The 10,502-nt window shown below is 38.7% G+C and overlaps 1 protein-coding gene and 2 pseudogenes across 1 annotated transcript; all 3 read right to left on the reverse strand.

The window, feature by feature from the left end:
- Nucleotides 1-32: 32 nt before the first annotated feature.
- On the reverse strand, nt 33-1,778 carry LOC119571929 (annotated as a pseudogene).
- A 707-nt stretch (nt 1,779-2,485) lies between these two features.
- LOC119571928 lies at nt 2,486-5,148 on the reverse strand (annotated as a pseudogene).
- A 1,406-nt stretch (nt 5,149-6,554) lies between these two features.
- Nucleotides 6,555-9,159, reverse strand: LOC119571927. Its single transcript, XM_037919003.1, has 5 exons — nt 9,150-9,159; nt 8,572-8,757; nt 7,658-7,850; nt 7,271-7,374; nt 6,555-6,778 (listed from the first exon to the last, which is right to left on the reverse strand). Exons 2-5 carry the CDS (start codon nt 8,720-8,722, stop codon nt 6,555-6,557), a joined length of 672 nt encoding a protein of 223 aa, XP_037774931.1. The 5' UTR covers nt 8,723-8,757; nt 9,150-9,159.
- Nucleotides 9,160-10,502: the final 1,343 nt, after the last annotated feature.

Here is a 10,502-nt window from a genome sequence, read left to right on the forward strand (position 1 = left end):
TTCTTTTGGTGTGGCACGTCGAATGGCGATACTTGCTGACCTGTCTGTGCCTTCCGGTGCCTGGTAGATACGCGAAGAGTTAGGATTGACATTTGATCTAGCGTCCTAATTAAGTTTCTCTTATTCATAGTCTGCCTCGATCTATTTATTAGCCCGTACGAGTTTCTCCGTTCCTCTGCAGATACTAGTTCTCCGATCTGCTCCTCGTCGTGATTGGCTGTCCGCTGATGACGTCACCAAGCAACTTCACGAGGCATCCACACACCTTCATCGTCGTAATGCCGTCCACGATCCCGTGATGAAACCCTAAAAACAATGCGAAACGAAAGGAAGTTTAGAATCTAAACTTCCTTGGGGATGTTCAGTTTCATACAGGAGCTTCGCACACCACCAAGCGGACCGGCGCTCGAATGTATTTGTGCGTCCGCAGAAGCTCCATCGTAGCCTGCACGTCGCTGCTATCATGACCTGAGGAAAGAAATACGAGTTAACAGATCTTACTGTGGTGTGAATGACAAAACACTTTACCGTGTTAGTCCTCCAGCAGATGGACTTATCATGCCTTGATTTGCTGAAAAGTGAGAGAATAGTGGGTGTGACACACACATATATATACATGTATATATTGTATATATGTATATATATATATATATATAATATATATATATATATATATATATATATATATTTATATATATCATATATGTGTATGTGTATGTATATATGTGTGTGTGTGTGTATATATATATATATATATATAGATATATATATATATAATATATATATATCTTTATGTGTGTGTGTGGTGTGTGTGTGTGTTGTGTGTGTGTGTGGTGTGTGTGTGTGTGTGGTGTGTGTGGTGTGTTGTGTGTGTGTGTGTGTTGTGTGTGTGTGTGTGTGTGTGTGTGGTGTGTGGTGTGTGTGTGTGTGTGTGTGTGTGTGTGTGTGTGTGTGGTGTGTGTGTGTGTCTTGTGGTGTGTGTGTGTGTTATGTGTGTTGTGTGGGGCTGGAATAAGTCGTAAGACAAACAAAAAAATTACTTCGAAATCAAGATCACTCGAAGACCTGTGTCGAAGCCACATTTCACCGTCTCGAACACCGAAACAGACGCGTAGATTTGGCACCTTCCTGTTGAATGATTATATCATCAAAGCCAGAAAATATTATAGGCATCAACAATCACCAACATACAAAGATATAAGATTTATTAACACATATTCAAAGCCAACAAAAGAATGACTCGACAAATATTAGGCTACCAATGAAGGTATTTAAGTGCAGTTCGAACATGTTCCTCCAGGAGACGAGCGGAAGAGTTGAGAATTATATGGTAACAAATGAGCAGCGTCCCTCGTTGGTGCGCAGATTCGAACATCTCCTCCATGGCGTGGCTGGACGCAACCAGGCTCCGCCCACTTCTTCCATCTTACTGTGGCGTTCTGTGTGATATTTTAGAAGAAAAAAAATTATCATGCACGAATGGATAGCCCGTAATTTGGAATTAGATATATAAAAATAAAACTAATTTGTATCAGTTCACTCCACCACATCTTATATTTATGTCAAACGAGTAAGTAGGTATTATTCTAAGTTTACATTATGAGAATAGAAAAGCTACTTTGGGGTAATGTCACATATCTACGTCGCATGAAGAGCCGTCAGATCATGAGAATGGAAATGGTAATTAACTAAGATTAATATCAATACGAAACTGACCTCACAACAAGACGAATAATGCGCCACAGGACGGTACGGTGTGGTAGCTACAGTGAACAGGGTCTACTGTGACGGCCTGGCAACTCGTAGGGCCTGCGTGACGTACAGTTGTATCGTCTGTCTCGCTCTCTTCCTATCTTTTATCTGTTTTCTTTTCTCTTTCGTGCTCTATTTTACTCCTTCTCTCATTATTTCTGTCTGTCTGTCTCTATCGCGCTATCTTTTATTCTCTCTCTCTCTCTCTCTCTCTCTCTCTCTCTCTCTCTCTCTCTCTCTCTCTCTACTCCTCTCTCCTCTCTCTCTCTTCTCCGTCTCTCTCGCTCTGTCTCTTTCTTTACCTTATACAAGAACCCCCGAAAATAAATGAATGTTCCAATATTGCACATATCACAACACAATATGAGTTTTTTTTTCTAAGGTGATTAAAACAACATTTTCCGTTGATAAATTTATAGAAAAGGTCAATAGTAAAACAACAATAACATACACGAACACATTGGCAGTACATTTGTTCTCTTAGCATCTTATATGCAGTTTCAGAACGACCTGTATTAGTATAGAAAAGGTAACGTATTCCTGTTCATCAATACACAAAGGACATTTTGATCACGGACGTAAAAAAAACAGGAAAATAAATAACATCTAACAACAACGACCACAAGAACTTACAAAAAAAAGGTGGAAAAAAATCAAATGCAAAAAAAGGCCAGAATAAAATCACTGACAAAGACGATTTGTCATAAAAAAAAAAAAAAAAAAAAAAAGTGAATCCTCTGCCATTTGTTTATAACAGTTTCCTCCTCTTCTTTATCTTCTAGTTTCTTCTCCCTTCCGTCATGAAGACCCTAAGACGTGATTGATTTGCATAAAGATTGCAAGAGTTGCAGCGCAGGAATAGAAGACTTTGAAGGAGCATTTTGAAGGTAGAAACGGTTTGCGTATCAGAAGGTTTCAACCCAGTGAATATCATCTCTGAAAAAAAAATATATAAATAAATACATAAATAATAATAAAAATAAATGTGCCAAATATCTCAAAGGAAATAAAAAATGCAACAGCTTTATTCAATAAATAAAAGCGAATTTTGCCATACACACAAATCTGACTTACTTTTTTTAAACGCCAAAAGGAGAATCCACACACTTATGCATACAGATTATTCACATCCCATTCACAACAACAATGACAATAATACCAGTCTCTCCCCCACCTGTTCACTTCAGTATACGTTTGACCTCCTGCGTAATCGGGGTGTTGATCGCTATGTGGAAAACGAAGATCACGACGCCCTGCATGGAGTTGAGGAACGTGAAGATACCGGCCATTATGTAGGTTTCTGAGAGAGAGAGAGAACGAGAAAGTGTGGATGTTAGTATGTATCGATGTAGGAACTAGTGTTCTTATCCATGTCGTATATATATATATATATATATAATATATATATATATATAGTATATAATATTTATATATAGTATAATATAATCTATATATATAATATATATATATATAGATATATATATTATATACATATATATATATATTATATATATAGATATACATATATTTTAGATATTGGTTATATTGTTGATGTTGTTATTGCTATTATTATTGTTTTTTTTCTTGTGTTGTAATGTCGTTGTCGCTTGCATTGGTTATCGTAATGATTGAATCTCTTGTATTATTATATTGCTTATATCGGAATTATTCTGGTGTCATTTTGTTGTTTGATGTTTCAGGATCACGACTCTGAATCACAAGCGGCTTCATGAAATTTAAAGTTATCATTAGAATATATTACTATGACTCACAGGCCCATTGGTACTGATCAACAATGTAGCGGATTTATATTCGAAACCCATTTACAAATCCTACACTACCAGACTCGGTTACCTATCTATTCAAAGCCCATTTAACATAACCAGGAAGTGTAACCAATTGATTCGATCCTACAGGCCCAGAGAGGGTTTCATATTTATTCGAAACACCAATACGCAACCAGGAATTGTAACAGATTATTCGAAACCCATTAAAAAGAAAGGAATGAAAAAAAACAGTAAGTGTAAGTGTAATAAGAAGTGAGTGTACTTGTAAAAAAAAACAGTAATTGTAAGTGTAAAAAAAAACAGTAAGTATAAGTGTAAAAAAACAGTAAGCATAACCCCTTAACCCGACCAAGGCAAGGCTACCAACCGCTGATAAAGTAGAAGAATCCCGCCATCCAGGTTAAGCAGAGAATAAACACGACAGCCAAGGAACTGCAGACTTTCTTCATTGGAGACTCTGCTTTTTTCTTCTGGCTGTTGCTACTACGGCTGCTGGTGCTGTTATTGCTGTTGTTTTTGCTGCCGCTGCTCTTGGTGATGTTGTTGTTGCTGTTGGTAATGCTGTTGGCGATGAGCGCGTTTTCCCGCCAAGTCACTTGCATTGTCATGAAATAGGCGACAGCGTTTATCTGTTGGAATATGATAATGCGATAATATAATGATAAATAGAAGGTTTGGGGTCATCTGCAGATTTTATTTTATCATGAGGGAAGTTGTCTCTTATTAATCTATTGATCTGTTGGAATAATAAGATAATGAGATGATAAAATAATGGAAGGTTTTGAATCGTATGCGATTTTTTTTTATTGGGGAATTTGTCTTTCTTTTAAAATCCTTTGTCCTTTATGCACCCATGTGTCTAATGGCTAATTTAGTTTAATAGCTATGCATATTGCAATTTTCTGACAGGCGTAAGTATTATATATCTGAAAGGAATTCATCTGTATTGAGGACAACTAAGCATGTATGCATATAGTTATTATAATCATTATTTAGTTATTCATTTATTATTATTATTATTATTATTATTATTAGACAATGACACTAAACAGATGATTACGAACAGCTCTAAAGTATCACGGACAACCCTCTACCCCCATCCCTTCCACCGCCAATGAACGCCATAATTCTCCACGAGTTTTCCTGTTTACAGTAAAATGAAAAAGTATTGGTTCAAAAGTAAATAAGTAAACAAGGCAGCTCAAAATTACCTAAGACCACATGAATTATATCACTCTGATCAGAAGAATATATTCATGGACTCTAAGGCTTGACAGATTTTTATACTTTTTTTTTGATAATGTACAGATTTATACTTACCAACATGATTATGGCGAGAGGCCCGCGAAGGTCCATAGAACACCATTTGGAGACAGCCAGCACCTGTAAATAACATTTCATTACTTAGATTTACTTATTTACTTATTTGCTTACAGTATTGTTAATTTTCTATTGGTTTATCAGTTATTATTTGCCCGTTTTTCTGTACTTAACGACAGTGTCATGTTTTCTGTGACACTCACGTTTTTCGTGTGGCATAACCCTCGGCCTGTGTGAATGCCAGTGTCAGGGAGACGTATGAGAAAGGAGCCAAGTAGCCCACACACATGTATATTTCAGCGGCGATCGTTCGGTCTTCTGCACCTGCAAAAATAAAGAGATATTTTATTTGTACCACGGAAACGGCATATCAAAAAATAAAGAAAAAGACAGAAAAAAAAAAATCAATCACATAATATTTTTCTAACGCGAAGATGAATGAAATGTGTTTTTGCCGTCCAAAGAGTAATCTGGTCCAACCCTAACGCCTTTTTAAAACATATTAGCAAGGGGAGGAAGGCATAGGTCCTCCTAGTGTGCCCAGTACCCCCCTCCCCTTCTAGTCAGCAAATCCTTTCCCCCATTCGGTTTATTTCGATATTTTACTTTTTTCTCTTGTTGGCTCAATCAACTATTCACAATCTCCATTTGTAATCTCATCCTCACTGACGAGCTAAAATTCACATGAAAATCTCGTAAAACCGGAGAGTACGTTTTCCATAAATCGAAAAGGGGAAAAAAAAAAACGTGAAACGAAAATCATAAAATATTCACCCAGACGGCATTTCCCTCCGGCCCTAACTGCCCCTCGCGTCCCTCGTCCTCACCTTAACGAAGGTCATATACACGTGGAAGGCCTCGATGGCGCTCCACGTGAAGGTCGCCAGGAAGAAATAGTGGAGCAGCGCCGCCACCGCCTTGCAAGCAAACCGTGTCTTCGGCTGCGTCCAGACCGCCCAAGAGCACGAGTTCCGCAAGCATGAGACTCCCGCAGAGGTTGGCGTGGACTAAGGAGCTCGTTCTTCTCCTCAGGTCCTGAAGATGAGGAAGCAGAGGATGCACAGGGCGAGGCTCACCAACCGTCACCACGCAGCCGATGATGATGACGCACTGCAGCAACGTAGTACATCACCTGGGGAGGGAGAGGTGCCTTTAGTTCGTAAATTTTCTTTTATGTATGTACGCATACATACATATATATATGCATGTATATATAGATATATATATATATAGTATATATATATAATATATATATATATATTATATATATATATATATATTATATGATATAAGTATATATATATATATATATGTATATATATATATATAATATATATATATATATATTATATATATATATATATATATATGGTGTGTGCGGTGTGTGTGTGTGAGCGTGTGTGAGGTGTGTGTGAGTTTGTGGTGTGTGTGTGTGGTGTGAGTGTGTGTGTACCATACATATAGATAGGTAGATGATAGATAGATTAAAAGGAAACAGGCATCTTTAATAACTTATATACCTATCATTGATAGTTAAACTAATAATGATAGAAATGGAAGAAATAATAACCATACTAGTAATAATAACAATAGGGATATCACTGTAATACTCACATGATAATGTATATAACAATACATCTAAATACTGAAAACAGTAATACGAACACAACACACCGACAGAATAAAAATAAACCCTTACATCAGTATCATCCACGAGTCCGTGATATCCATAGAACGGCGAGGTTCGTCAGGTGACTGCAGTGACAGACAGAGACAAATCATCGGTCTCCACCAGCCGGCAGCCGTCCTTCGCCCACCGTGAGATCGGATGTCCCACCACACGCACGTCGGACGTCCCAGGAGGTAGATGTCGCCCGTGTAGATGTGTTGGAGGCGGATTTCAACGTATTCGTCTAGTGCTGGTGGGGGTCGAGAGAGGGAGACGGGGGTAAAAATTCTTCTAGTGTTGGAGAGGAGAGACGGGGGTAAAAATTCTCTAGTGTTGGAGAGGGAGACGGGGTAAAAATTCTTCTAGTGCTGGAGGGGGTCGAGAGGGGGAGACGAGGGTAAATATTTTTCTAGTGCTGGAGGGGGCCGAGAGGGGGAGATGGGGTAAAGAGGAGTGGTTGTTGACGGGGGAAGGGGAGGGAGGGGGAGGGAATGTTGTTGTGGTGGGGAGGAGAGAGGAGGGGAGGGGTAAGTTCCGTATTTTATTATGTATCTTGTTCCTCGTGTCTCTCTTTCTTAATTCTCTCTTTCATTTTCTTTTTCTCTTTCTCTTCCTCTTTTTTTCCTTCTCTCCCCCCTCTCTCTCTATCTATCTCTAACCATCTATCTATTAGCTATCTATCGATTTATCAAATTCCTATGCATGTGCGTGCGGATGTCTCTGCACAACATCTGTGACTCACCGGCATGCCAGGTCGAAACCCCGCCCACTTTGGCACCAATAACGGCACTGTTGACTTGATCTCGAGCTGGAAAGTCACGTTTGTGCTTTGCAATTCGCGGGTTACTAGAAAAAGATAAAAAAGTTAAGAAATAGCATCTACAAAGTCAAAAATATGTGTGCTAAATATCATCAGATTTCATTGTAAGATTCGAACACGATACTTCTCCCTTTCGTCACTATTTCAGTCACTATTCGCTCTCTTCCTCTTTTCTCCTTTCCTTTCTTCTCTCTCTCTCTCTCTCTCTCTCTCTGTCCGTTCCTTCCTTCCTTCCATTCTCCCCCTCTATTTTACCTCCACACACACACACACACACACACACACACACAAAACCAACACAAAACCTACCACGGCACGCTGTTGACAGTGCAATGCAGCTCATTGTAAGCGACGTACACCACCTTCACCTGATTCCGGGTGTCCAGGTGGTCTTCGTGGAAATTCTTCGGGAGGCGAATCCACGTCCGGTTGTACAGAGGGTGGATGAAGGTCCGTTGCTCTTCTCCATAGTACCAGGGAGGTTGTCTTACCACGCGCGTGTCTGTTGAGTGGGAGTCGGTTTCATTTGTTGTTGTGGTTTTGTTTATATATGGGTTTATGTTGTTGTTTGTTGTTCTATTTTTCTGTCTGTCTTTGTCTACGTATCCGTCTATCTGACTGTCCTTTTATCTCGATCTATATCTATTATTTTGTTATCTATCTTCATGGCTCTATCTATCTATCTGCATGTTTCTGTCTATCCCTCTATATATCGTCTATTTATCTCTTCATCTATGTATCTATCTTATTCATATATTATTATTATTATTATTATTATATATTATTGTTATTATTATTATTATATATTATATCATTATCATCATCATCATTATTATTATCTTCATGTCTCGATCCATCTATCTGCATGTCTCTGTCTACCCATCTATATATCAGTCTATTTATATATTCTTATCTATCTATCTATCCATCTTATTATACATTATCATTCTGTCTTATATAGACTATTATTGTATCTTGTTTTTTTACGTCTTTATGTTCCAATCTTCAATTTCCTGGGGAGTTTTAGGTATCAGTTAACATCATATCTTATATATCATTATCATATCTTAACATATATCTTTCTTCCTCTACCTCCAGTAATTTGAGATATCACTTGATGCCAGTTGCTTTCTTTTCAATCCCTTCTCTCTTTCTCTTTTCTTTCCTTACCTATCTATCTATCTTCTCTATCCTTCCCCCTCCCTCTCGTCCGAAAACATCACGTAGACTAGCCAGCGAGAAATCCGTGGTTGAAGACTCCTGGTAGGTAGCCAGCATGACGGAGCCGTAGCAGAGGCTATCCTGAAGGAGGCTGGAGGTCAGGACCCGGTTTTCCAGCAGGAGGCCCCACCAGAGTCCCGGGTACGCGAGCATGGCGTCCACGATTTCGAGGGACCCTTCAGGTAACTCTGCGGGTTTGGAAAAAGGGGCGTCGGTGAAACTGGTAATTCAAGGGAGCATTTTCAGCTTTGGGAGGAATGTTTGCATGTTGCAGTTGGGAATGGAATACCTGGAATTAGAATACCTGCAATTGGAATACATGGAATTGGAAAAAAAGAAATTAGAACATCTGAATTGGAATATTTGGAACTGGAATACCTAGACCATGAATACTCGCAATGGGAATACATGCAACGGGAAAACTTGGAATACTTAGAACTCATGAGCTGTCAAGAGAAATCTCTGAAACTAGGTATGCACAAACGCATTTCAAGTAATTCACTAATATCTCCAAGCCTACAAAACAAACGTATATAAACCCGTCCACGCCTTTGAAGTACAAACAAGACGTCTGCTTTACCTTAGCAAGATCAAGTGCCTCGCTCTGCACGCTCATACTTAGCAGGTCGGTCTCGTGCTCTCTTGCAGGTGACCCAGGATGTCCCCGATCGTGAGGAGGTCACCTGATCCAGCGTGACGTCCCGGAGGCTCGTGGCGATGGAGGTGAGATGTCTGGGGCAGAGGGGGTTTTTTGTCGTGAAGGGCCCTGTTCCCCCCTCCCTGACGGGCCCGAGGGGGGCTTTTGCCGGGAAAAAGGGAAAGGCGGGGGGATTTCGGTTTTAGGGGCGGGGAGAGGTGTCGATGAGGGGGGTTTCGGGGGGTGTATATTATGAGGATTTTTTCATTTTTTTTATATATTTACTTTATTTATTTTTTATTTTTTTATTAATTTTTTTTAATTTGCCCTTTTTTATTTTTTTTAAAGAATTTCTTTATTTTTTTATCTTTTTTTTTTTCTGCTGGTTTTTGATCCGATTGAAAAAATAACACTTTGGGGTTTCCTAAAAAAAATAAAGGGGTTTTTTTAAAAAAAATATTGTTTTTTTAAATATCATCAAAACACGAGGAATTATTATTTGATAAGAAAAATACAAAACTGAAAAAAAACCCATAAAAAAAAAAGGATAAAAAAAATTTAAACAAAAACCCTCCGAACAAAACAAAAGAAGACAAAAAAACCCTACCCAAAAACCCCCAAAAATGAAAAAAGCCCACCCTCTTTACTAAAACCCCATCATAAATACCCCATACACATATTATCTTTTAAAACCCCTTACATTACTGGGAGCACAGGCCCCTTCTCCCCCCCCCCGGGTCCCCCCCACGGGCCCCAGGTTGGGGTCCCTTTCCTCCAGGAGGACAGGTAAGCCCAAAGGGGAAAAACACCGGGACTGGTCCCCTTTCGGCCCCCCACGTGTAGGGGGGTCCCGTCAGGGAAAAAACGTCCCCGCGGGGCGGTTGGCCCCGGGTTTGGGCAAAAGCCCATTTTTTAAGCTTTGGTTGTTGTCCACACTTGTTTTGGGGTGCGTCCGTGTGAGTCTCCTAATTTTATATATCAAAGTTTTCTTTTTTATTTTTTTTTGTACAAATCTGTTCTTATTATTCTATTATTTTTTTTTTAAATTTATTATTTTTTATTATTTTTGTTATTTTTTAATTATTTTTATTGTTCCCTGTTTTTAAATTTTATTTTATTTACCTCTTTTTAATTTTGATTTTTTTTAAGGTTTTTTACCCCCCGGGTATGTTTTTTTTCTGATTTGTTCCTTTGGGGATTAGGCATATTTTTTTGAGGTATAAGGGTGGGTTTTTTTTTTTTCTTATAAAAATAAAGGGTATTTTTTAAAAGCCTTGATTTTCGGGCTTCAGTTTT

The sequence above is a fragment of the Penaeus monodon genome, unplaced genomic scaffold (genome assembly GCF_015228065.2).
Source record: "Penaeus monodon isolate SGIC_2016 unplaced genomic scaffold, NSTDA_Pmon_1 PmonScaffold_869, whole genome shotgun sequence".
In the NCBI taxonomy this organism is placed as follows: domain Eukaryota; kingdom Metazoa; phylum Arthropoda; class Malacostraca; order Decapoda; family Penaeidae; genus Penaeus; species Penaeus monodon.

Excerpts from the sequence above, each read along its gene's own strand:
- LOC119571927 (XM_037919003.1), bottom strand. The coding sequence starts at position 8,722 with ATGCTCGCGTACCCGGGACTCTGGTGGGGCCTCCTGCTGGAAAACCGG. Across the intron at positions 7,375-7,657 it reads ACTGTCAACAGCGTGCCGTG|TAACCCGCGAATTGCAAAGC; the intron begins GTAGGTTTTGTG and ends ATCTTTTTCTAG. Across the intron at positions 6,779-7,270 it reads GGTTTCGACCTGGCATGCCG|CACTAGACGAATACGTTGAA; the intron begins GTGAGTCACAGA and ends GACCCCCACCAG.